This window comes from Myotis lucifugus, unplaced genomic scaffold (assembly GCF_000147115.1).
Source record: "Myotis lucifugus unplaced genomic scaffold, Myoluc2.0 scaffold_128, whole genome shotgun sequence".
NCBI classification, from domain to species: domain Eukaryota; kingdom Metazoa; phylum Chordata; class Mammalia; order Chiroptera; family Vespertilionidae; genus Myotis; species Myotis lucifugus.
Window position 1 is genome coordinate 332,019 of NW_005871176.1, and position 23,339 is coordinate 355,357.

The 23,339-nt window shown below is 53.3% G+C and overlaps 1 protein-coding gene across 1 annotated transcript in view; it reads right to left on the reverse strand.

Moving 5' to 3' along the window:
• Positions 1 to 5,266: 5,266 nt before the first annotated feature.
• Positions 5,267 to 23,339, reverse strand: part of CAPZB (capping actin protein of muscle Z-line beta subunit) — a 73,904-nt gene continuing 55,831 nt past the window's right edge. Inside the window, exons 6-10 of the mRNA XM_023758386.1 lie at positions 23,032 to 23,148; positions 10,819 to 10,884; positions 10,077 to 10,153; positions 8,766 to 8,878; positions 5,267 to 6,090 (exon numbers count right to left, since the gene is read on the reverse strand). Of these exons, the coding sequence (XP_023614154.1) occupies positions 8,776 to 8,878; positions 10,077 to 10,153; positions 10,819 to 10,884; positions 23,032 to 23,148 (363 nt within the window). The 3' untranslated portion in view covers positions 5,267 to 6,090; positions 8,766 to 8,775. The remainder of the gene's footprint in view (positions 6,091 to 8,765; positions 8,879 to 10,076; positions 10,154 to 10,818; positions 10,885 to 23,031; positions 23,149 to 23,339) is intronic.

The following is a 23,339-nucleotide window of genomic DNA, read 5'->3' on the forward strand; positions in this document are numbered from 1 at the left end:
TTTATTGTTTCCCCCACCCTGTTTTTTTTAGGCCCCTCTTTGGGGGGGGGGGGGGGGGGGGCGGCCCTCTCGAATTATGATGGCCATTTAACAGAACCAGGCTTTGAGGAATTAAGCAACTTGCCCCAGGTCGCCCAGCTAGGCCTGGCAGCTGTTTGAACCACATTAGGTCCCTCAGCTACAGGGGTCATCCCACACCTGGCGCCTTCCCTCTCCCTGGCTAGGGCCTCTGGGGTCCAGCCTCAGCCTTGCCCTGGCCCGGGGAGGTGGGGAGGGAGGGGGGGGGCGGGGTAGGAGTGGAGGAGCAGCCAACCCTGCTGGGCTCAGGCCCCTTTCCCACCATTCTGAGCAGTGACTTCCACAGCCTCTGGTCTGTGCAGTGGAGGGGGTGCCCCAGGCCCAGCTGGCTCTGCCCCCCTCCTCAGGGCTGTGACCTGGCTGGGTGATTGCTGGTCACCTGGGGCCAGGAGGCGCCTCCCAGCCCGAAGACGGGGGCTCAGTGTGGCAGTGAACCCCTGAACTAGAGCTAGGTGGGGAAGAAAGATGAAATATCACAGCCCCACCCTGGGAACCCTTCTCTGATGTGGTGGTGTCACCCATTCCACCTCAGGAAGCCCCAGTCTGATGGGGAGACGGGGCCCCTGCCCTGGGAGTGCCCTGTCTGATGGAGAACGAGGTTGTGGTGGCTGAATAAGATGGGCTTGCAGGCTCGTGCCCCCGCACCTGGCACGTGGGAGGTGCCTGGCAAATAAATGGTGGCTGCTGGAGCTTATCCACCACTCGGCACAAGCCTCAGGTCTGTGCAGTGGCAGGTCCTCTGGGAAGGTTATCTCCCTAGAGTGGAAGGGCCAGTCTGACAGGTTCCATTGCAGGACTGGGCCATGCGTGCTGGAGTGGGGCCTCTGGGTGGAAGGTAGATTTCCTTTCTCCCCTGGGCTCACACCTCTTGCTTCTTGCTGCAGGGTGGTTAGGTGTGGCCTAACTATCGAAGGAGATGCTGTATATGAAAATGCCTTGCGCAATACCTGGCCCCACGGTGCCCATACCTGGGGATGGGGGGTGGGGGAGAGACAGGAACGGCGGGCTGGCAGGCAGGTGGCATTCTGCAGGAAGCAGAGGAACTGTCCGACCCAGGGCCCGACCCAGGCCCTCCCAGCCCGGGTTCCCGTGGTTATTCCTCAAACCTGGGATTTTCGAAGCCACGGCTTGGACGACCGGCCTTCAGTCCCCAAAGCGGAGAAAGTGGAGAAAACCACAACTCGGCCCTCCTCACACCTTCTCCTGTGGACTTGGCTTTTACCGGAGCCGGATGGTGGGACCCCAGAGGTCCCTGGTATACAGCCAGGTGCTGAGTCCCAGGTGTCCCGGCACTAACCGGACCAGGTTAGTGTCAGCCCTATGACCGGGAGGGGGGTGGCCTTTTGCTTCAGATTAACTCAATTCAACTAGTATTGACTGATCAGTTCCTTGGCCCTGTGACAGCCCTGAGGACACAGCCACCCACCAGCACATGTAATTAATCAGGACTTCCCCACCCACAGTAGACGGTATGGGCAGAGACTTCCCTCCTGGTCACCACAGTATCCCCAGTACACAGAAGGTGCTCAATAAATGGTGAATGAATTGAGTGAGTGAAGTGAATGCCTGAAACACTGTTCCCCAAGGGACCCTCAGTCAGTGAAGGAGACAGGCATGGAACCCCCAAGCACAAAACTATTGAATTTGTACACTTTAAATGGGTACATTGGCAGGCATGTGAATCATCACTCAATAAAGCTCTTTGAAAAAATAGAGAATTGGCTATTATTAAAACTTGAATGGGAAGTTGTAGGTAATGAGAACATATATTACTGTCTTACAACATTCCTACTCATGTAGTCATTACACAGTCACCTGAAGGCCTACTATGCGTGAAGAACTGGTGGTCAGGTGAGAGAGGAGTAAAGGATTTCATTCACCAGAGCAGCGATTTTCAACCTTTTTCCCCTCATGGCACACAAACTAATTGCTAAAATTCTGCAGCATACCGAAAAATATATTTTTTGCCGATCTGACAAAAAGAATAGGTAAATTTTGATTCCTTAACACCAGATGGCTATTGTGTTGGCTGTTGCCATGTTTTTATTTGACCAAATAAGGGAAAAGAGGTCAGTGCCCCTGACTAAACAGGTATTGCATGTTTTAAAAATCCTTGCAGCACACCGGTTGACTCTCTCTGCACTAGACCAAAGAGATAGAGACATCAGTGTGTATATATATACATACCAGGTATCTGTTCATTCCTCAGAACATTTACTGAGCACTTACTCCAAGTTGAAAAGTTTCACAAAGTAGCAACAGGGATGAGTATGTCTATGTAATAATAGTTTTAAAGATAATAGGAAATATCTAAGAATAGAAAATAAAACCCTAAAATATTATACCACATTTAAATATATTTCAGAGACTTGATTTCTTTAAATTATGAGGTTATAGATATAAAATGTTTATAGTCTCGCCCAACTGGCATGGCTCAGTGGTTGAACATCAACATATGAACCAGGAGGTCACAGTTCAACTCCTCATCAGGTGCTTGCCTGGGTTGTGGGCTTGATCACCTTTGGGAAGGGTGGGGAGGGTACTGAAGGAGGCAGCCAATCAATGAGTCTCATCATTGATGTTTCTATCTCCCTCTTCCTCTCTGAAATCAATAAAAATATGTTTTTAAAAATAAAATGTCTATAGTCTCAATTTTGTCATTTAAAACGTTGCTTGAACAATCTGAGAAGTGATACAAATTATAATGAACCAAGAAAAAAATAGCACCAACCAGTTATTTAAAAAAGTACCTGTTGCCCTAAACGGTTTGGCTCAGTGGATAGAGCGTAGGCCTGTGGACCGAAGGGTCCCAGGTTCGATTCAAAGTATTTGCAGGAAGCAGATGTTCTGAGTGAAGTAACAGCATGACAAGGTGTTAAGTAACCTGGGTTTTCCTACTGAAGGTTTTACAAATTTTAGTTATATTGAGAAAATGAGAAGTGATACAAATTATAATGAACCAAGAAAAAAATAGCATATATATGTATTTTTAAAAAGTACCTGTTGAATAACCCACCTGTTTCCTATAGGGCCGGAAAGCGAATTGCAAAATCACTAACAAACTCCTCAAAGTATTTGCAGGAAGCAGATGTTCTGAGTGAAGTAACAGCATGACAAGGTGTTAAGTAACCTGGGTTTTCCTACTGAAGGTTTTACAAATTTTAGTTATATTGAGAAAATAATTATGAAATTTTTAACATTTAAATTCTAGAATATATAATTTATAACGTTTACTTACAGTGTTTGGAATGAGACATACTTATTAAGATTGTGCTGTACAGGCTGACAAACGCAAGCAAAAGATTCTCCCTTGGCCCCCTGCTTACTGTGAAGTGGAGGAGACGGGTCTGCCTCTGGCTTGTGATGAGGGTTCCCCGGCCCAGCGACTGGCCCCGAGTAGGTACCACAGGTTCCCTCTCCTCCAGCCCCTTGAGTGTCCACTGGTTCCCGGAGCAGAAGTGCACTCAGTCAGCGATAGGCGGGCTCAGGAGGGAAGGAAAAGATGAACCATCGCCACCTAGGCCAGCGCCTTCGAAGCAGGAATGAAACTTCCAACTTCAGTATCGGTCTCTCAAGAGAGAACATCTTAACTGGCTTAGTGTGGGTCATGCCAGGGGGAGGAGAGAAGGCCATGACTGCGGGGCACCAGGCTCCATGGAGGGGGTGGCACCAAAGAGAAGAAGGGTCTGGAGGCCAAGTCCGAAATGCCCGCCCACCCCGCCAGCTGAGGAGGGTCCCACAGGCCTGCCACCCAGCAGCTGCTTGGTCAGTGACGTGAATGGACAGGGAATCTTGGGACCTGCGGCCCCAGAAGACCCCTAGAAGGTGACCTGTCAAGATGACAGCAAGGGGGCAGGTGGGAGGGCCTTGGGGAAACAGGGAATGCGGGGTTACCCACCTGAGCCCTCACACTTGGAGAGATGGAGACACCGTCCCAGGGTGCCAGGGGTTCATGCAGCCCAGCCCAGAAGGCTGGCTCCTGCCACCCCACCTCACCAAGGCTGCCTCCTGTTATCGGGCACCAAAGGGCAGTTCGGGAAGCATCTAGTGAGCCCGTGGGGGTGGAGGGGCTGCCCTAATGCTGCCAAACCCCGAGTCTGCCACCTGCAGCTTGTGGACCCAGAGGGCTAGTCAACCACCCCGGGCTCCTTAGCATGCGTGAGGGGCCCTGCAGCCACCGTGCCTGCCTCCGTGCAGAGAAAGGAGTGGCTGGGAGGTGGCCCTGAGTCAAGCTACAAACACTCCTTTTGCTTTTTCCTTCACCTAAGAAACCTGCTGTCAGAGCCCACTGTTCCCAATCTCACCAGCCTGACTTAGCGTCAAAACATGGGCAGTGACGGCTCCCATGGAAGATTCTGGAAGGCAGAGTAAGATCAGGCCTGGCATACATGTCACAATTTCTGGGTTTCAAGTGTTATTTTTGGTCACATGATTGAACACCTATCAAAAGGAAAATCATTTATTCACCACTCTGTGTGCCAGGCACTGCTGCCCTCACCCCACGAGGCTGTCCCCCGGTCCCACATGGCAGTGCCTCTGGGCCACGCACCAAGGGTCCCCAACGGCCGCGTGGGAGCTGTAGGGCCAGGGCCTCCTCCTCTCCAGCTTGTCCTCTGCACCTGGCACTTGGAAGGAACCGAGTGTGGGGGTCTCTCCTGCTCCTATTTCTATCGCAGTGAAGATGCCCCATCTGAACCTTCTCGTCAGAACAAGCAGAGCAGGTCAGAGGTGTCACGGTTCCAGGCACCTCAAATCAGGGGGACAGCCGGGGTGTGGACCCTACCGCAGGCCATGGCCTCTGCAGCTGTGAGGCCTTGGGTGCCTTCCCTCTGCTTCCTCCAGGCTGTGGTGAATGAAGAGAGTGTGTGCTGACCCTCACAAAGTAGGTGTTGGCTAAGATGGAAGGGAAGTGGGGAGCAGAGACGAAAGCCCCAGACCGCCCACTTGATGACTGGTGTGACTTCAAGTAGCCCCACCCCTGTGGGTCTGGGGACTCTGGGAAGGAGGGGCCGAGAAGCAGCTCTGGGCTCTGCAAAGACCCCTTTTCTTCTCGCTCAAGGAAAGTCCACGCTTCCTCCACCCGACACGCTGCCCAGCCTGCTACTCGCCCACCTGGCGTCAGCCCTCCGGACCAAGGCCACACGTGCTGGCAAAGTGAGGCAGGTGAGAAACAACACGAGGCCAGTGCTGCGTCCCAGTTTCTTTTTATTTATTTTTTTGTTCTTTTTTTCCTTTTTTTTTTTTTTAAGTATGGAAGCTCAAGTATAAGATGTAGATTTTTTTTTTAAGCTTTACAAAAAAACAAAATAAAACAAAAAACTCCTTTTGCATTCCATAAAAATTGACAGAAAAGCACCTGGCCAGAAGAGCAGACGGTCGAGGCCCCCGCCCCCACAACATGGTCTCCGAGGCCAGGGGCCAGCGTGCAGGACAGTGCTGAGGGCCACCTCTCCTTCCTCCCAGAGCTGTCCCCTGCTCCCCACCCCAACCCCAAGCAACTCCCAAACACACGTGGAATCAGATTTCCAGTTTTTCTTCTTTCACACACCACAGTTATTTCATAAAATTTTTTTGTTTTACATTTTTTACACCAATGTAACAAAAAGGTGGGAAGGAAGGGGAGGCAGACAGACAGTGTATTTTATGCCTATAAATGAAGGGGTGGAGCTTGGGCAAACAAAACACACATGATCTCTATGGAAACATCGAGTTCTGATAGCAAAACGTGGTGGGAAGCAGGCCTTGGAGACGGAGAGGGTATTAGCGGCTTTATTCTCAGGGTGTGATGGCGCTGTGCAGGTCGGTGACGCAGGTGTGTGTGACCTGTCGGGGAGGAAAGGGACAGGGAAGGGAGCAGAAAACGAGTTTTCTAAGAAAGGAATCTAACGAGTGCATGGCATGTCCGGTTAGCATGAAGCAGAGGTTTAACATTGCTGCTTTCTCTTCAAAGCCTCCACCAGGTCGTTCTTAAGAGCTTCTTGTTTTGATTTGTCTGCAAAAGTCTGCACAGACCTGCCAGGGAGGAAAAGAATCGTTGTTAGCAGGCTTCACAGGAAGAGGGGCGGCGAGGGTCTGGGTCACTGGGCAGCATGGGCCCCTCTAGAGGTCAGAGCAGTGCCAGCGAGATGTGGAGGGAGCAGAGCCCGAGGCCCCACCCTCAGCACCGCGCCGGCCCCTCAGGGAGGCCCGGGGCCACCCCACCTGGACATGCTCAGCTCTGCACCAGGCTGGGTGACTGCCACAGCTCCAGGACCCTGGTCCACTCACCAGGAGGACCCCATTACAAAGCTTCCCCCTCACGGCACCTGGCCCAGCAGGAGGCTCGATGCTGCCCCACGAGGGCAGGGTGCACAGCGAGGGTTTAAGAACCAGCGCCTGGACATCTGAGCACACGGGGTTCAGAGCCAGGGCAGAACTCAATGGACCGTGCTTTCAGGCTTTTGCTGTGAGGCTCCATCCGCTGTTAGCTTGGCCAAGAAAGGCCCGCTCTGGATTTTGAGAGGCAGCAGGGAACTGAGGCAAGGCCTGGGGTCCCTGCGGTCAAGGCCTGGCTTGTGGGAATGAGTGCGTCCACGCACAGCAGGAACACTGCTCGGCAGAGCTAACAGGGAGGCTCATGGAGGCTGTACAGCTCACAAAGCGCTTTCACACACTTTCTCATACGCTACAGCGTCCAGGAGACAGTGTTACTTCCAATTCATAGGTAAGGAAACGGAGGCCCAGAGAAATGCCCCGGCAACGACCCAAATGACAACTTTGTCAGATTTACCCAACGTGTTGGTTAACCAGGAACTTGTTAATCGTTTTACTGATGCACTTTGAATAGTTCTCAAGCAGCAGAGAGAGGGTGGGGGCTGCCTCTCAGGAACCCGTGGACGGGAATCGCGTTTCACGCACCGGCCATGAAGGAGTGGAAGGAAGGATCGAAATACCCCAAATGCCGAAAATGGGTGAAGTGCGATGAAGGGGGGCCCAGGAGAAACAGCATCCGAGGTGAATGCTGGCTACCGAACCCTGGAAAACCCTGGCAGCACCCTCAGAATGGTGAGAGTGCAACGCAACAGACAAGATTTTGAGAGAATCTGCATACAACTGAAAAGTGCCCATGAGAAATGCCGAGTTTGGGTTGATGCTGCCGAAATACACATTTCTGATTGTCTGGAACGGCCCTGGCTCGGCGCTGACAAAGGAAGGGTCAGATGCAGCCATGTGGCCCTCGGGCTCCAGTCTCAGCCAGTCCACCAGGGGCTTCCGGAAAGGCTCCAACGGAGGTTAGCGTGACCAGTGGGAGGATGGGGTGAGCGAAGCAGCAGCTCACAAGGTCCTCAGCCTGGGAGGACAGCCCCCGGCTCTGGGGATGGTCCCAGCCTGCGGCACACCAGCACCCACCCCCACAGAGGAGAAAGTTTCCGTTAGAACCGGAGTTAGAGTCAGTAAGAGAGGTTAGACTTGGGGCAGCTGGAGGGATAAGGACTAGGCCACTCATTCAGGGGATAGAGCTGGGAAGGTTATTGCCAAGCAACTCGAACCAGCGCCCGGAGGGAGCACTCACTCAGTGTGGGAAGGCGGCTATCCTGACAGACGGTAGGTGCCAGGCTGCCCAGCGCTGCAGAGGGCTTCAAAGCTGGGAGGCTCCAGTGGGCAGCCACTGGATGCAAAGGCCAGGGGCCCAGAAAACCCTAAAAGCTGTGGGGGGAGGACACTATGATGGGACAGCTTGAGAAGGGGTTTCTCATCGCTGCGGTGGGAACATGATGGTCCCAGCATGAGGCTGGAGGCTGACAGATGCCTTGGGCCTGGAGCTGGTGCACACACAGCTCAGACCAATGCGCTCCAGTCCCACAGACGAGAACGGCTCCGCCTGGTTACATACGGGCCCCACCCCACCCACCCCGGAGACCCCACTGAGCCGCTTCCGGGTTGGGCTTTAGTGTCCAGTCCCCAGCCTGGGGCTGAGCCCCTAGGCCAGGCCTTCACCCTGCCTGGCTGGGTTTTCAAACACCTGATGTAAAACCAGAGTCCCTCATCCTCTCGGGGGATGCTACTTTCATATTTGTCATGGTTCTCGGCCATGATCAACATGCAAGGCTGTTTTCCTCCCCGTCAGGGCAGGGCGGGTAAGAGGGCAGCTGCAGCTCGTTAGGGTGGGAAGTCATGCTGGTCCAGGCAGCTCCAGCAGCAACCAGTCTGGGTGCATCGGGCCGGTGAGGGGGACGACAGCCCCCACTCTGCGCTCTGTCCTCACACTCACAGCAATGCACCCCTTTATATCAGCTAGCCCCAAGGATCCTTGGTGGGAAATTGGGGAGGACAGGGCTGCACACAGAGCAGATGCGGGGAGGCTGTCCTGAAGCACGTGGGTGAACAGAAGGACATGGACCCTGGCTCTGCGGCCACCGAAGCCGCGCAGACCTGAGGCTTCTGCTGGAGGCAAGCGGGTCCCCTGGACTGGACTTCTACAGGAGCCAAAGCCAAACCCCCATCTGCCCACACCCAACCCCCACCCCGAGTGCCACACACACACCGCACACACGATACGGGTCCACGTTACGTGGGGCTGAATCTACATGTTAATGTGGCTGCTCACGGCCGTGAGCGGACACAGGGGTTAGTGGTGGTTTGAGTGATGGTCGGCGGGTTGGTGAGTCCTGTTTAGTGGGAAGGTGCTCGCCTCTCAGGCAGGGTACCTGGATCGGCCTAGTTATCAGGCTGGATGTGGATCTGCCGCTGGGTCAGCACTTGGGAAAGCTCCCTCTGCAACTGCTGAAACTTGGGGTTGTCAGGGATAACATCAACAGATCTACAGAGAGTATTCAGAGATGAATGCAGGAGCGGAGGACAGCACGGACCCAGGAGCACGTGGGCGGGGACAGCGGAGAGGAGGGAGGTACAGGGGGACGCACAGGCAGAAGAAAGGGGCCTGTCACCAAGGCCACGCTGCTCTGGGCTGGCAGTGGCCACGGTGTCTGGGGCAGTGACCGCGGGCTCAACAGCTAGAGGAAAGCAATGTTGCCTGAAGGAGAGGGGGGGATGAAACCCAGCAGGGGCCAGACCATGTTCCCCAAAGGCGGGATGGAAATGGGGGACAATGAGGGTCCAAAGGGGAATCCTCGCTATTGGGAAACTATATGAGTAGGAGACTAAAAACCTGTCTGCTGTGCGAATTCACAAGCCAGGGCAGCCGAGGAGGAGCGAGAGCCTTGGACTCAGTACCATGCTGGGCTGCAGAGCAGACGCCTCTCCTCCCTCCAGCCCTGTCTCCCTGACTGGGAGGCCCGAGGGGAGCGGCTCGCCCTCGGGCGCACAGCTTTGTAGAGCATGCTAAGATACTGGCCTCCTGACGCCACGGCCTCCACTGCCCCCGGCGGCTCTGGCCTCCTGCTCTGCCACCACGGACCTCAAGGACCCGGAGAGCCTGCCAGCCTTCACTTGGCCGACACTGGACACTGTAGAACCGAGGGCCTGGGATGGGTAGAGGGCAGCTCAGGACCCTAGCCACAGCCACAGAGCCAGGCAGAGGACATCAGAGTGGCCGGGGGTCCTCTCCAGAAAGCAGCAGGCGAAAGGGCTCTTTCTGCTGCCCGGAAACCCAGCCAACCAGAGGCCTGGCAGCCTGACAGGCCGCCCCCTGTCGCGTGTCTTAGGGTCTGCTTTGGAGGTCCCCTCAGATCCCAGAGCCAAAGGGCCGGGAAGTTTCTTTAGATGAGACTGACACCTGGGGGCCAAGAGGAGGCCGACTTCAGGGATGAGGGTGTCGGTGGCTGTTAAGGGGAACGTCCCCCACATGACAAGCGTGAGGTAGGAACCAGCATCTATTGAGAATGCAAACATGTACCCAGTGCTTTCCCGTTCAAAGTCTGCACATCAGTCCTATAAGGTGGGCACTTTACTCCAAACGAGGAAGCTAGGCTCAAGGGCACAGAGCTATTAAGCAGCAGACCTAGGATTCAAATCCGTTTCTTTTCGGTTTCCAAAGCTTGTACTTTTGGGTACATTACCTCAGCCCATTGACGATGTCCTTTGTTTTTCCAAAGTAGATCTCATTCAGCGTACTTCTGATTTTATTTTCCATGTCCTGGGGAGGGAGGTCAGTCAGACATGACAGCAAACAGCTGGGAGTCCTGAGGTCCACACCCTCCCACCAGCTCACCACTGCAGTCCCCGCTGTGACCACAGGGGGGAAGCGCACGACTGCGCAGAAGCCTGGTGAGCGAGCCCTAGCAGCCAAGACCCCCACCGATCACTTGTGCTCTGTGCACTTTCCCGTCCACAGGCACGCAGGAAGCCAATACCCAGGCACTGGCGGCCAACACTGGCCATTACTGGGAGGTGGTCTAAATCACACCACCACCTCCTCCTTCCAAACAGTGTGGTGAAGGGAAGCCAGTGGCAACTGAAGTCCCTCTGGTGCCCACTGGGGCCCAGGGACCTGCTTCTTTGTCAGGTCTCCGCTCACTGGGGGCAGGCTTAGGGCTTCCTGAGCAGACCCTCTGGGAGAATGTTTTGAGGGAGGGTAGAGGGGATGCCCTAGCTGTGCCCTGCTTGCACCTAGATCACAGGCTCAGAAAACACACAGCCTGGGCAAAACATGAGAAACAGCATTGGCTGCTATGGAATGGGAAGAAAGAAGCAAGGCAAAGGCCAGCAAGCCGGCAAACAGGCTCCAGGGACAAAACGTCAGATGCTGTGGAAGCGAACCACAGCCACAGAGGCGAACCCGAGCCCGGAAGGCCCACTCACCTCTACCAGGCGCCCAATGTTGGCTATGTGTGGCGAGGAGTCGCTCACAGTTTCATCTTTCTCCATCTGCAAAAGACAAGACAGTCCTCCAAGTTAGAGAGAGCCAGGTGCTCTCCGAGAATGGCCACCTCCGCCGACAGCACGGCCCCTCCACAGTTTGCAAAGAACTTGTTATTCCTGCTGGCAGCTCCGGAGCCAGCTGCAGGTGGTGCAAGGCCACCTCCCCAGTGGGGGACCCAAGCACGGGATGAGCTAAGTTTCAGGTCACAAACAGCCCAGCCAGCAAAAGCCCAGCGTCCACATTCCCAGGGAGAGTTGTGATGCCACCCTCGGAGGAACAGTCACCCCATCCAGCCCCCAGCAGGGAGGGCAAAGGTGACGCCCCGCCAGGCACTGGCAGAAGATGCGCTCAGGCACAGGCACAGGCACAGGCACAGCACAGGCTTCCCGTCCCCAGACCGGGGAGCCCAACCACCACGCTGCTGCTGCTGCGCCCCCGACGCTCCTGTGATGGCAGTCACAGAGGGAGGGCCTGACAGTCCTGAGAAATAGGAGACGCCGAGGCTCTGAGAGACGAAGTGACCTGTCCAATGTCACAGAGGTCGCAAGGGCAGAGCCTGGTCCAGCCCTTTCTGCTCTGTCAGCTGAGTGATATGGGGAATGTGAGCAGGAGACTCTGGACCCAGATTCCTAGGGTATATCCTAGGGACACCGTGGATGGGGTTTTGGAGGAGGTGGGACCCAGCGATTCAAGTCTCAGCCAGAGAAGGAAAGGAGGCAGGGAGGGGAGAAGGAATGGAGGATTCCTGATGCGAGCACACTCATGAATTGTGGATTTCTTCCCATGTTTAAAGACTATTTCCCTCGCAAGATTATAAATTCCTTAAGCAGCCGAAACCGGTTTGGCTACCTCACAGGGTGCCTAGCAGACTGCAAGCACATCAACGCGTCGATTCCGGTCAAGGGCATGTACCTGGGTTGCGGGCACATCCCCAGTGGGAGATGTGCAGGAAGGCAGCTGATCGATGTTTCTCTCTCATCGATGTTTCTAACTCTCTATCTCTCTCCCTTCCTCTCTGTAAAAAATCAATAAAATATATTTAAAAAAAAAAAATTCCTTAAGCAGAGCTTTACTGGTTTTATACCTCACAGGGTGCCTAGCAGACTGCAAGCACATCAACGCGCACTGTTACTACAATGAAAATAAGAACACACAGCTACCACTACCACTATTGATATGAAACATGGAAGCTGAGACAGGTAACCAAGAAACAGGGAAAACATGAGAACAGTATCAGGAAGGCTAGAGCTCAACATGAACTCAGATCAGCAAAAAAGCAAAGAAAAGGCAAAGAGGCTCACTATTTCCGAACCAGAAGAGCAGGGCAGATCTCGGGGTGGTGGGCGTGCTCAGAGGTTGGCGGCCTCTGCGGCTTCTCACCGCGTCTCCTTTTCTTCTAGGCCAGACCAGTCTGATCTGTGACACAGCCATCCTTGGAACGTCACAGTGCACTTAAAGGCGCCGGGACACTAGAGGGGGCAGAGGCCGACCCCTCTCATGAAAGAAGGAAGATTAGAGCTGGGAATGAAACACTAGTTTGACACTGATCCAGACCGTTTCTGATGGGACTGTTAACAATCATGGGACGGCACACCTACAATCAGCTCTCTCTAGGAGCCAGCAGGGGAGCGCTACAAACCCTGGGGACCTCTGATTGCCTGCACTGCTGGGACGCTGGGCTGGAAGAACAGAGAATTCCTCTAAAAGACCGCAGACTGAGGCAGGTTCCCATCGAAATCCTACGGCCGAGGTTGAGGCGTGGGGCTAGATGATGACCGCTCAGATGGAGCCTCTGCCGACGGGTCAGACACCATGTTCCCAGGGATGCTTCTACCTGGCCCTGGGCCAACCTGTTTGCCCAGGACTGAAAGGAAGGCATAGCCTATCAATGGCATCAGGGCTCGAGATGATCAGAGGGGCCACTACAGGACCAGAAACGTGGGTCAGCTCCTGAACACAGCGGCTCCCACGCACAGAGTGCTTCCCAGGTGGCAGCCACCTTATTCCATTTAGTCCCCACAAAAACCCATCTTAAACCCAAGGATACCGAGGCTTAAAGATGTCGAGATCTGCCAGACTCCAAGGACTTTGCCCTTCCTGCCTCAGTAGGCTGATCACATGTACCTGGGCAAATGCCAACCAGATACTTGGGCTCAAACATTAATCTCACTGACTACAAAGTGGGGGGTAGTCCTGTGAAGAGACTTGTGGTTTTTTAGATTATTTCAAGCTTGACAAGACTGTGATGTGGCTGCTGTGACAGTGTTCATGCAGCTTCAGGCTCATAAGTGAAACCATGACTGGTGTGCAGGTCAGAAACTGCTGCTGTGACTCGCTCAGGAAGGCAAAGGTCCCCTCGGCTCTGGCCTGGCCCAGCCACATCTGCTGGGCTGGATTCAGCTTGGGACACTTGGACGCGTGGCAGTTAACTGGTTCAGAGAGCCATGTAGCTCCAGCCAGCTTGGCTCAGTGGATAGAGCATCAGCCTGCAGACTGAGGGGTCCTGGGTTCGATTCCAGTCAGGGGCACATGCCCGTGTTGTGGGCTCGATCCCCAGTAGAGAGCATGCAGGAGGCAGCCGATCAATGATTCTCTCTCATCATTGATGTTTCTATCTCTTTCCCCCTCTTCCTTCTTCTCTGAAATTAATGAAAAGTATATGAAAGAGAGAGAGAGAGAGAGAGAGAGAGAGAGACAGACAGACATGTACAAGTTGGAGTTCACCTGCTTAAAAGGTTTAAACACCTTGAATCCAAGAAATGAGAAAGAACTGGGGATATTTCAGGCTAGGAGGGACTTGGAGGATCCTAGCAGTTGACAGGGGGAGCAGATCTAATCCAAGTCACTGCCAAGTGCAGCGAGGGAACATCATGGGACGACAGCTGTCTGTCACAGATGGCACCACCTGCTCACAAGGCAAAAAGCCCCAGGTCACTGGAGTGCTGGGGAGAAATGGGGCACCTTGTCAAAGATGCTACAAGAAGGGTAGTGCCAGTCTAGAACCCCTGGCCTTGCAAGGCTCTTCTGAAGATATGAGACAATCTGCAGAGCAAAGATGTCTGTTCTGGCAAGACTGCTTGGTGAGGATTGGTCAAATGGAAAAGAGGAAGGGAGTGCTAGAACCACTGGCCTCTGTCCCCCAGCACGGGGCCCAGAACTGTCCCAGGCTCTCTGGCCAATGATTCTGGGCATCTCGATCCTCACAAAACAGAAGTGAGAGAGGCCATGAACTTAAAAGTGTTAGCTACTCCCCACCATTTCCGGTCTAACAATTCCCCACCCGGGCCTCAGTGTTTGCAGGAACACCATCTGCCCTCAGCAAAACCCTGTGACTCCCTGAATGGGAATCAGGAGCTCACTCCGGAGGAGGGACAGAGCTCTGTCTACCTTTTTTTTTTTTTTTTGTCTACCCACTTTTTAAAATGGATTTTTGGATGCCAACACCCTGGGACTGTGTCCCCTCTCCCCCACAGGGAAATGGTTCCAAGGGCTGCACAGAGAGGGTGTGGCCCAAATGGAGTCTCTCACAAATTAGCATCTCTCTCCCTCCCAGCTCCACGCAGAGGGCAGATTGCTCATGGAGAGTCCCATTTTAAGGAGCACCAAGAGTACAAAGTGAGGCAAGGACTGTTGGCCAAGGGCTATGGGCCATCGGGGTCAGTAAAGTCACGTGACCAATCAAACCTCTTGGAGAGGAAAGGCTGAAGCCATTGGATACCCAAAGGTACAACAGGTGGGAGGGTTGGAAGGGAAAGGAAGATGAGAAGGCCCGGTCTCCCCAGGAGCAGACTGACTCCTAAGTTGTGGCCAGGAATTGAGCCCGAGGAAAAGGCCTGGTAGGGACCAGACAGAAGAAGAAGGCGGGTGGGGGTTGGGCAGAGGCCTTGGCACACAGACATGTTCCCACAACCCCCTTGCTCACAGCCTTGCCGACTCCCTCCACACCTGGTCAGGATCAGCTTTCTGGCAATGCTGACCCACCGAAAATAGAAACTATTTGTGCAATGCATATATTATTACATCCTCGTGAAAGTGGCTGCCAGAAGAAAACATTTTTATGTGCTGTGGTCGCACAGATGTTTCGAGAGGTGATTCCAACCAAGTCTGAAGTCAGAGGCCAGCCTCTCGCCCTATGAAGGCCCTCTCCTCTCCGTGGCTTGGACATGGGAAGGACATAGGCCAGGTCTGGAAGCAGGCTGTGTGCCTCTGCTGCCCTGTGGCCATTCTCAGTGAGTACAACCTGGAGGGTGGGGCCCTGAAGAACGCCAGCTCCACCCAGCTCCATAGCTTATCTGGAGGCCCAAGGGGTGAGGGTCTTGGCCTGTCCAGGGCTCGCACTAAATGAGCTAATATATGCACAATGCCCAGAATGGTGCCTGGCAGAATGGCAGCTGCATTCCCAGGACTGCCTGGTCCTGGCTCCTAGGCAGAAGTCAGCAGTGTCGCTCTGATTTCTGAGCTGTGTCGGATAAGAGTGGGGCTGCAGGCCAGCACCGAACATGTTGTCAAGCCAGAGACAGTGGCCAGCCTCTCAAGGAAGGATCAGTCTGCCTGGTTTCGGACAATTTTAATTGAGCCCAACGCTGTATATTCTGGAAGATGGCAATGTCTCTGCCTGCAAGCTGTGTGGTAGTAGCAATAGTAGCTATTATTCACTGACCATAAACCATGTGTCAAAATGGTTTTGTATTTCTAATCTAAAAACATCTTCCCAAAAAGGCATTAGCTCTATGATGAAAATGCTGAGTTTTAGAGAAGGGAAGTGGTCTGTCCTGGCCACATGGCTGGATCTGAACCAAGGTCTGGATGATTCTGAAACCTGTTTCTTCCATGAGAACGCACTGCTTGCTTAACTCATCCATGTTCTTTACAAGAAAAATCAAAGACAAATCACAATCCAGAGCTCGGAAATTCCAGTGTCCATCCTTGTTTCATCTGCCCCTCCCCCCAAGCCCCTGGGTTCTCTGGTCCCTTCCTCTCCTTTCCTTCTCAACCAGGCGCTAGGTCACTCCACCCAAGGTCATCCGACCAGCACCAAACCAGCCCTGGAGGCCATGCTGCTGATGCAGCTCCACCTGAGCCCTGTGCCCCTCCTACACCGAGGGCTGCAGCTAGCTGTGCCTCCTGCAGGCAGCAAACACTCCCTGAAGCAGCCTCGCCTGACCTTTGTCCCCTACACCTGGAAGGAAGGCCACTAGCCTCCTCCCTGCTGAAGCAGCGCCTTGCCTAACTGCCAAGCATGAGTCAAAGAGGATGTCCCCGCGTGACACTCAGGCAGGTGCCTCTGCTGGAGTTTTACTGCTTGAAGATACATCACGGGGTGCCTACTGCTGAGTAGGAAGAGCTCAGCTTGCAAACGACTGGCCTAACCTCCCCACTCAGCAAAACATTCCATCTTCGTTCCTAAATATTTAGAATCTGAAAAAAATATCAAACGAACATCTGCAGGGCCTGTCCGAGATCGGAAACCTTACATCTTTCCAGAGATTTATGGTCTTGCCTCTTTCCCACATCTCCAGCTGTCACACCAAGTGACCTCTTAGTACAACTTCCTTTTCAACAGGTCGGTACCTGGTGTGCAAGCCTTCCCAGTGGGGCCTAAGTGGCAGCCTGCCAGAGGGCACCTTCCGCCCTCCTCACCTGGCAGGATGGCACCATCTGGCTGTGATGAGCTTCCCCAAGGACTGCTGCTCACTTTCCTCCCACAGCTGCAGGGATTTGCCAAAACACTTTATCTATCTGCCTCGCTTTCCAGCTGACATCCCTAAAAGACATCTTTTGTTGGGGGCAGCAGAAAAAAAGGCCAAAGTGGGGGAGATGGAGTAGAGAGGGAGCTCAGCCTAGGGTGCACTTGGTCTGAGCCTGCTGGGGTGTGGCATGACCAGGTGTGAAATGCAGCTCATGTACATGTTATTGTTAAACTAGAGGCCCGGTGCACGAAATTTGTGCACTGGGGCAGAGGGTCCCTCAGCCTGGCCTGTGCCCTCTCGCAGTCCGTGACCCTTAGAGGATGTCCCCTGGGGGGATCGGGCCTAAGCCAGCAATCAGACATCCCTCTCGCAGTCTGGGGCTCTCCCAGTCCGGGACCCCTAGCTCCTTACCGCCCGCCTGCAGCAGAGGTGGGAGAGGCTCCTGCCACTGCGGCTGCATGAGTCCAGCTTCTGGCTAAGTGGCGGTCCCCCTGTGGGAGTGCACTGACCACCAGGGGGCAGCTCCTGCATTGAATGCCTGCCCCCTGGTGGTCAGTGCGTGTCATAGCGACCAGTTGTTCCGCCGTTCGGTCAATTTGCATATTAGGGTTTTATTATATAGGATTGACCAGCAATTTAAAGAAAGCAAGTTGGTGAGAGCAGCTTTCCATCTCATTCACTGCACGCCCATAAGCCATTTAAACTGAGAAAGCAGGGACTGGGCAAGGCCTGCAATGCCCGGGGAAGTGGAGGGTGCTGAAGAGAGCCCCACCGAGCCTATGGCACAGCCCTTCTCAAGATGGGGCATGGGAAGCAGGAAAGCGAGGGGGTGCCTGGGCGCCATGCCCAGAGAAGGGTGACTCAGGCTGTGTCGCCACTGAGGCGCAGGCGCCTTGTGCTGCTGATCGGTGGCCCCTCTGTCTCACGAGTTGGTGTCTTTCCTGACTCACACGGGGCAAGAGTGAGTGTGCAGCTGCAATGAGGCCTAGTTTCCGGAGGAAAAGCCGAGGCCTGGGAAATTGCAAAGAGGGCTTACTGGAGGAACTGACATGAGGAAGATTCCCCATCTGATCCCCATGGCCCACATCCTGGGAGCACTGAGCCCCAAACACTCTGGCCCTCCTTCTCTACTCCTCTGCCTTTGCCCTTTATTTCCCACCTTGAGGCTGACACCACCTCCTTCACGGACTCCTGGCCACAGGCTTGTCCCCTCCAGCCCCCCTGAGGCTGCCCCCATCCAGGCCCTGGTCATCTCTCCTGGATGACCCGAAGAGCCTCTTCCTCCTGCTAACCACCCGTGTCAGCCAGCAGAACCATCTTTTGAAAACACAGATCACTCCTCACCTAAACATTTTAAAACCCTTCTCACTACCCCTGGTGATGACTGGGTCTCATCTGGTCAACTTACTTCCTACAGGAGAATCCAATGAAGGAGGCACACTCCCAAGGAGGTCGGAGTCCTGCACGGGACCCACAGCTTTGGCCCCACTCTTGGTGTCCATTTCTGGGGCTGCCAACAGAATGCACTGGCACCCACAGAGTAGTGTCCTGTCTACACTGAGCGGACTGCTCAATGCATTTCTGTGCAAACCTTCATTTAGCAAGCAACCGAAGGCCAAGCACAGTGGACAGATTAGGAGCAAATAATGTAGTGTGGTAGAAAGTAGCCTATTTTTATTTTCTAGGCGGACAAATCTGGGTTCAAATCCTGACTGCCTCCTACTAGATAAACCACCATGGGAAAATCACTTAATCACTTGAACCTCTGTTTCCTCATCTGTTGAAAGAGAATAACAACTATCTTGCTTACAATCTTATCAAAGGAGGCAGCCTGCATAACCGTGCACATTCCCTCCTCATCATCAGCGGTAAGTGATGGAACCCCTTCATCTCCCATCCAAGGCAACCACAGTCATTTCTCCAAGGCTCATCTGGGACACATGGCTAACCCACAGCCCGCATTTCCCGTTTGCTCAGAAGCTGCGCATCATTAACTTAGACTCGTCTCTCTCACTGCTTCCCTGCCCCTCCTTTTAGAGTTACTTACATTGGAAACCAGCCCCAGCTTTAATGCACCTCAGATGAGTTATGTGACCGGCCGTTAGGATGATGACAGAAGCATGAATTTCCTCATTAAAGCCCAAGAGCACAGGCAATCCAAACAAGGCCGCGGCCCGGACCGGTGTGCTGAGGACAGCCACTCATCAGGCTTGTGTTTGGCTTGGCAGGAGGCACTGCTCACGGCAAGCCGGAACCAGACCCTGGCCATGGGCTGACAGCTCTGATTTAAGCTATTAGGAAGACTGAGGATTAAATATTTGTCCAGGTCACTGTAAACCGGGTGGAATTATAAACAGCTCAGAGCGGTAAGTGATGCAGGAAACAGTCTCCGGATACAAATTTAGGATTTTCCACCATTGCCCAGGTGGCAGGGTGTGGGGCGGGCAGGCTGTGGTAGAGCTGGCTGCCTGGGGGTTCGGCCACCCCTCCCCAGTCAACGGTTCCTGGAAGACAGGGGCCCATTTCCATGCAAAAGGATGGGGTCTGCCCCAGGGAGCACTAGCCTTGATTCTGAGATGGCACAAGGACAACCCTGCCCAGAGGCCAGAGCAGGGGACCCCCCAGACCCCTGGTGGATCCAGGCCCTGTGATACAGCAGAGGCAGTGGAGGTTTTGGATGGAGGCTCCAATAAGCATCCCAGGCAGGCTGGCTGACAACACATTTGCCTTGCACTACGATTTTTCAAATACATGAAGATGCTTTTGAGACTAAAATACAAATTCACTTAAAGAATTACTAAATGTATCCTTTCTGGCATATATGTTTTCTATCGATGGCTATTAAAAGTATAATTATTATCTTATTGAAATAAATTTTATATATATATATATATATTTTTTTTATTGATTTCAGAGAGGAAGGGAGAAGAGATAGAAACATCAATGAGGAGAGAATCACTGATCAGCTGCCTCCAGCACGCCCCCCCCCCCCCCCCCAGAATTGAGCCCACAACCCACGCATGTGCCCTTGACCAGAATTGAACCCGGGACCCTTCGGTCAGCAGGCCAACACACTATCTATCCACTGAGCCAAACCGGCTAAATAAATTTTTGAAGTTAAAGGAATCCTTATTAAGCTGGGCACTACTAGATGGGGAATGGGAAAGGTGATCTTGCAGAAGGGCCCCCCCCCCCCGAAGGCGTTCTCAAGGAGGCTAGCTCTCAGCCAATACTGACCTCCCTGAGGCCCAGGGTCACTTATCTGTGCCCTCTCTTCCCTTTACACAAAGCACCTACCACACAGCACAAGGCCTCCCCCCGGGACGGGGCCGTCCTGGGTCCTTACAGAGGGCCTTAAACCTGCTGAGATGGCTGAAGTAGCACCTGAGGTCGTAAAGGCATGTCTGCTCCAGGGAGGCAGCACCTTCCAGTCCAAGCCTCCACTTAACTCGGACACACCTACCACGGAACCAACCACGAAAGAGGGGTGGAACTTTCAATCCCCCAATTTCCAGGGAGTGGAAAAGGGTTGGAAGTTGAATCAATCACCAATGGCCAGTGAGCTAATCAATTATGTCTGTGCAACAAAGCCTCCATAAAAACCCACAAAGGATGGGGTCCGGAGAGCTTCCAGAATGGGAACGAGATGGCTCCCAGTGTCACCATGCTGGGCCCCGAACTCCATGAGGCTGGAAGCGCTTTTGTTCAGGGCCTTCCTCTCTGTATCTCTTCATCTGGCGGCTGATTCGTTATCCATTAATATCCTTTGTAATAAACCAGTGATCTAGTGAATAAATGGGTTTCTTGAGTTCTGTGAGCCACTCTAGCAAATTAACTGAACCCAAGGAAGGCGTCGTGGGAACCTTTGATTTATAGCTAGTCAAGCAGAAGCACAGGTGACAATCTGCACTTGCAACTGGTGTCTGAAGGTGCTGGGGCAGGGGTGGGGGTGGGGGGGAGGGACAGTCTTGAAGAACTGAGCCCTTAACCTGTGGGCTCTGAGGCTGTCTCCATGGAGTGTCACAATTAAGTTGAATTGTAGGACACCCTGCTGATGTCCGAACGGCTTGCTGGGGGCATGGGGACCATGCCCTTACCCACAATGGAACTGGGTACAGAACCCAAAAGGGTAGCACTTGTCAAAATTTTAATGTGCACATAAATTACCGGGGGAACTTTGTTACATTCAGACCCCAATGTGGTAGGACTGGGTAGAGCCCAGATCTCTGCATTTCTGACAAGCTCTTGAACGATGTGGTGCTGGTCCTAGACCAGGCTGTAAGTGGAGACAAGAGGCTCTCCGAAAGCCAACCTTCCCGACGGGGCTGCTCGTGAGCAGAGATGGGAAACGAGCAAAGCCCGATTCTCACAGCACAGGAGGCCAGGAGGCTGTGGTACCCATGTGGGGTGAACCTGACAAGGGCGAGGAGAGAGAAACCACGGCCAAGCCCACAATCACCTGTCCTACCAAAACAGGAAGCCAGCTGGGAGTCGGCAGGCAGTGTTCAACCACAGACACTCAGAGGGCATTTATTTGACAATTAATGATAGTGGATTTACAGCTGACTAAATAAGCTCAACTTGAAAAAGTACCCTAACAAAAATGATTATCGGACTGATGCCTCCTCTAAGGAAGTCTCTGGCAGCCATGTCTGAGGGCTCTGAACTTGGCCCTGAGCTAATTAATAATATAAGACAGAGAGTCAGTTAATGTGCAAGTAACAAAGTCAGAAGGAACAGCTAACACCTGGATCAGTGAAACCAAGCTTCAACATAATGGACACAGCAAAGTGGATTAAAAAAAAAAAGTGAGGATAAATGTAAATCTCATTTAAAAAAAAAGATTTGCTGCACAAGAACAGAATGGGAAATCCCTGGACCCTCAGTGGTTCATGGACCGGGAGATGGATGGAGGTGCCAGTGGGTGGCAGTTTGGCCGACTGGACACTTGCGAGGTGCCAGCCAAAGCAATCCTGGGCACATTCTGGTGGACAGGTTCTTCTATTCTGGCTGCCTTTTTTAATGGAGGCTGATGTAAGAGGAACAGCTGTCCCCCAAAGCAGTGGGCTCCCTGGTCCCACCCAGGGCAGCAGAAGGTGTCCTGTCAGGTTGGGAGTGACCTCTGACCTCTTCCAATGTCTAGATCCTGTGACTCAGGTAACCTTTTGATTGGTTTGGCCAAATGTACTCATCTTTTCTTTATGAGGTCAACGAGTGTACTTTGAAGAGTACCCTGGTGGGTCTACACCGGAGGATTCCGGTGGATGTCCTTCAGCTCCACCTTGGAGCATTGCTGGGGGTGGGAAGCTGAGCAGAGAGCAGGCTTGCTGCAGGGCTTGTCAGTTACTGATCACTACCAGGGGGAGGCCAGTAAACCCACTCAGATGCTTAAAGTAGGCACTCGCTCTTCTGGATCCTTTTAGGCTTTTATTTTAGCCTTTCCTCTCCTTTTGGGGGACCCTGGTTACTGTCCCCCAGCAGCCTGTTGCCAACTATCTGGGTCGACTCTCTGCTGTCACTCTCCAGACTGCCCATGCCACCTACACAATAGTGTCCCTCGGTTCTCTCTGCAGAAAGCAAGTTCCCACCAGTGTCCGATGTCTGCTGCCTGCCCACATCCATCGCCCCCTCCACTGCACTCTAGGAAATCAACACTCCTTTCCCATCTACAATACCAAGGGTACTCATGCAACCCAAGTCTGGCCATGGCCTCAGGAAAGGATTCTGGTTGACCAGCAACCATGCCCGGGCCAGTGAGACACTTCTGGGGTACAGCAGACCTATTCTGCCGGGAGCCACCATATGGAGGGATGGGGTCCTGGCGGCATCATTTGCGTCCTAGACCCAGCCGTGCTGAATGAAACCTGAATTGCTCAGTTATGTGAGCTGACTCGTTTCCATTTTTTCTTCTTTTTTTTTTTTTAAATATATTTTATTGATTTTTTACAGAGAGGAAGGGAGAGGGATAGAGAGTTAGAAACATCGATGAGAGAGAAGCATCGATCAGCTGCCTCCTGCACATCTCCCACTGGGGATGTGCCCACAACCCAGGTACATGCCCTTGACCGGAATCGAACCCGGGACCCCTCAGTCCGCAGGCCGACGCTCTATCCACTGAGCCAAACCGGTTTCGGCTTGTTTCCATTTTTTGCTTAAGTCAGAGTTTTACTTCTGTCACTTGCCACCAAGAGTCTAATACATGACCTAAATCACAACTAAGAAATGAACGCATTCTAAAATGCTGTCAGCAGGTAGGTATGTCCTAACCATCACAGGAGCACGTGAATGGAAACACCCTGACCTGAAGAGGACACCTCCTGTGACTGACTCTCGGAATCACTGAAGGCCTATGGGGAGATTGTGTCAGGCAGGGGCTGACCTAGGACCCTGTGGGGACAACTGCTCACCCATCCCCATGTACGTCAGCTCTGAGGCTGGCACCTGTGGGCATGGCAACTCTACCTGTCTGGTAAGGCTGCCTCCAAGGTTCATGGTGCCAGAGCCGGATTTGTTGGTTTGCAGCCACAGCATCACCGTGGAGGTCAGCTTGTAATGGGCGGTGCGGCCACTGGACTTCTCCTGGGGGACAAGACAGAGATCAGAACCTTGCGCACAACCCCCAGCCGAGGAGTCTGTGGTGGCTCCTGAACTCAGGGTCACCCTAACATGCCCCTTCCTAAGACATTACCACCACACTACCTTTCCCAATCCCAAGTGGCTTTTAAGGGATCGAATCTGCACTCGTGTATATTCAGTTCTTCTGGGATCTT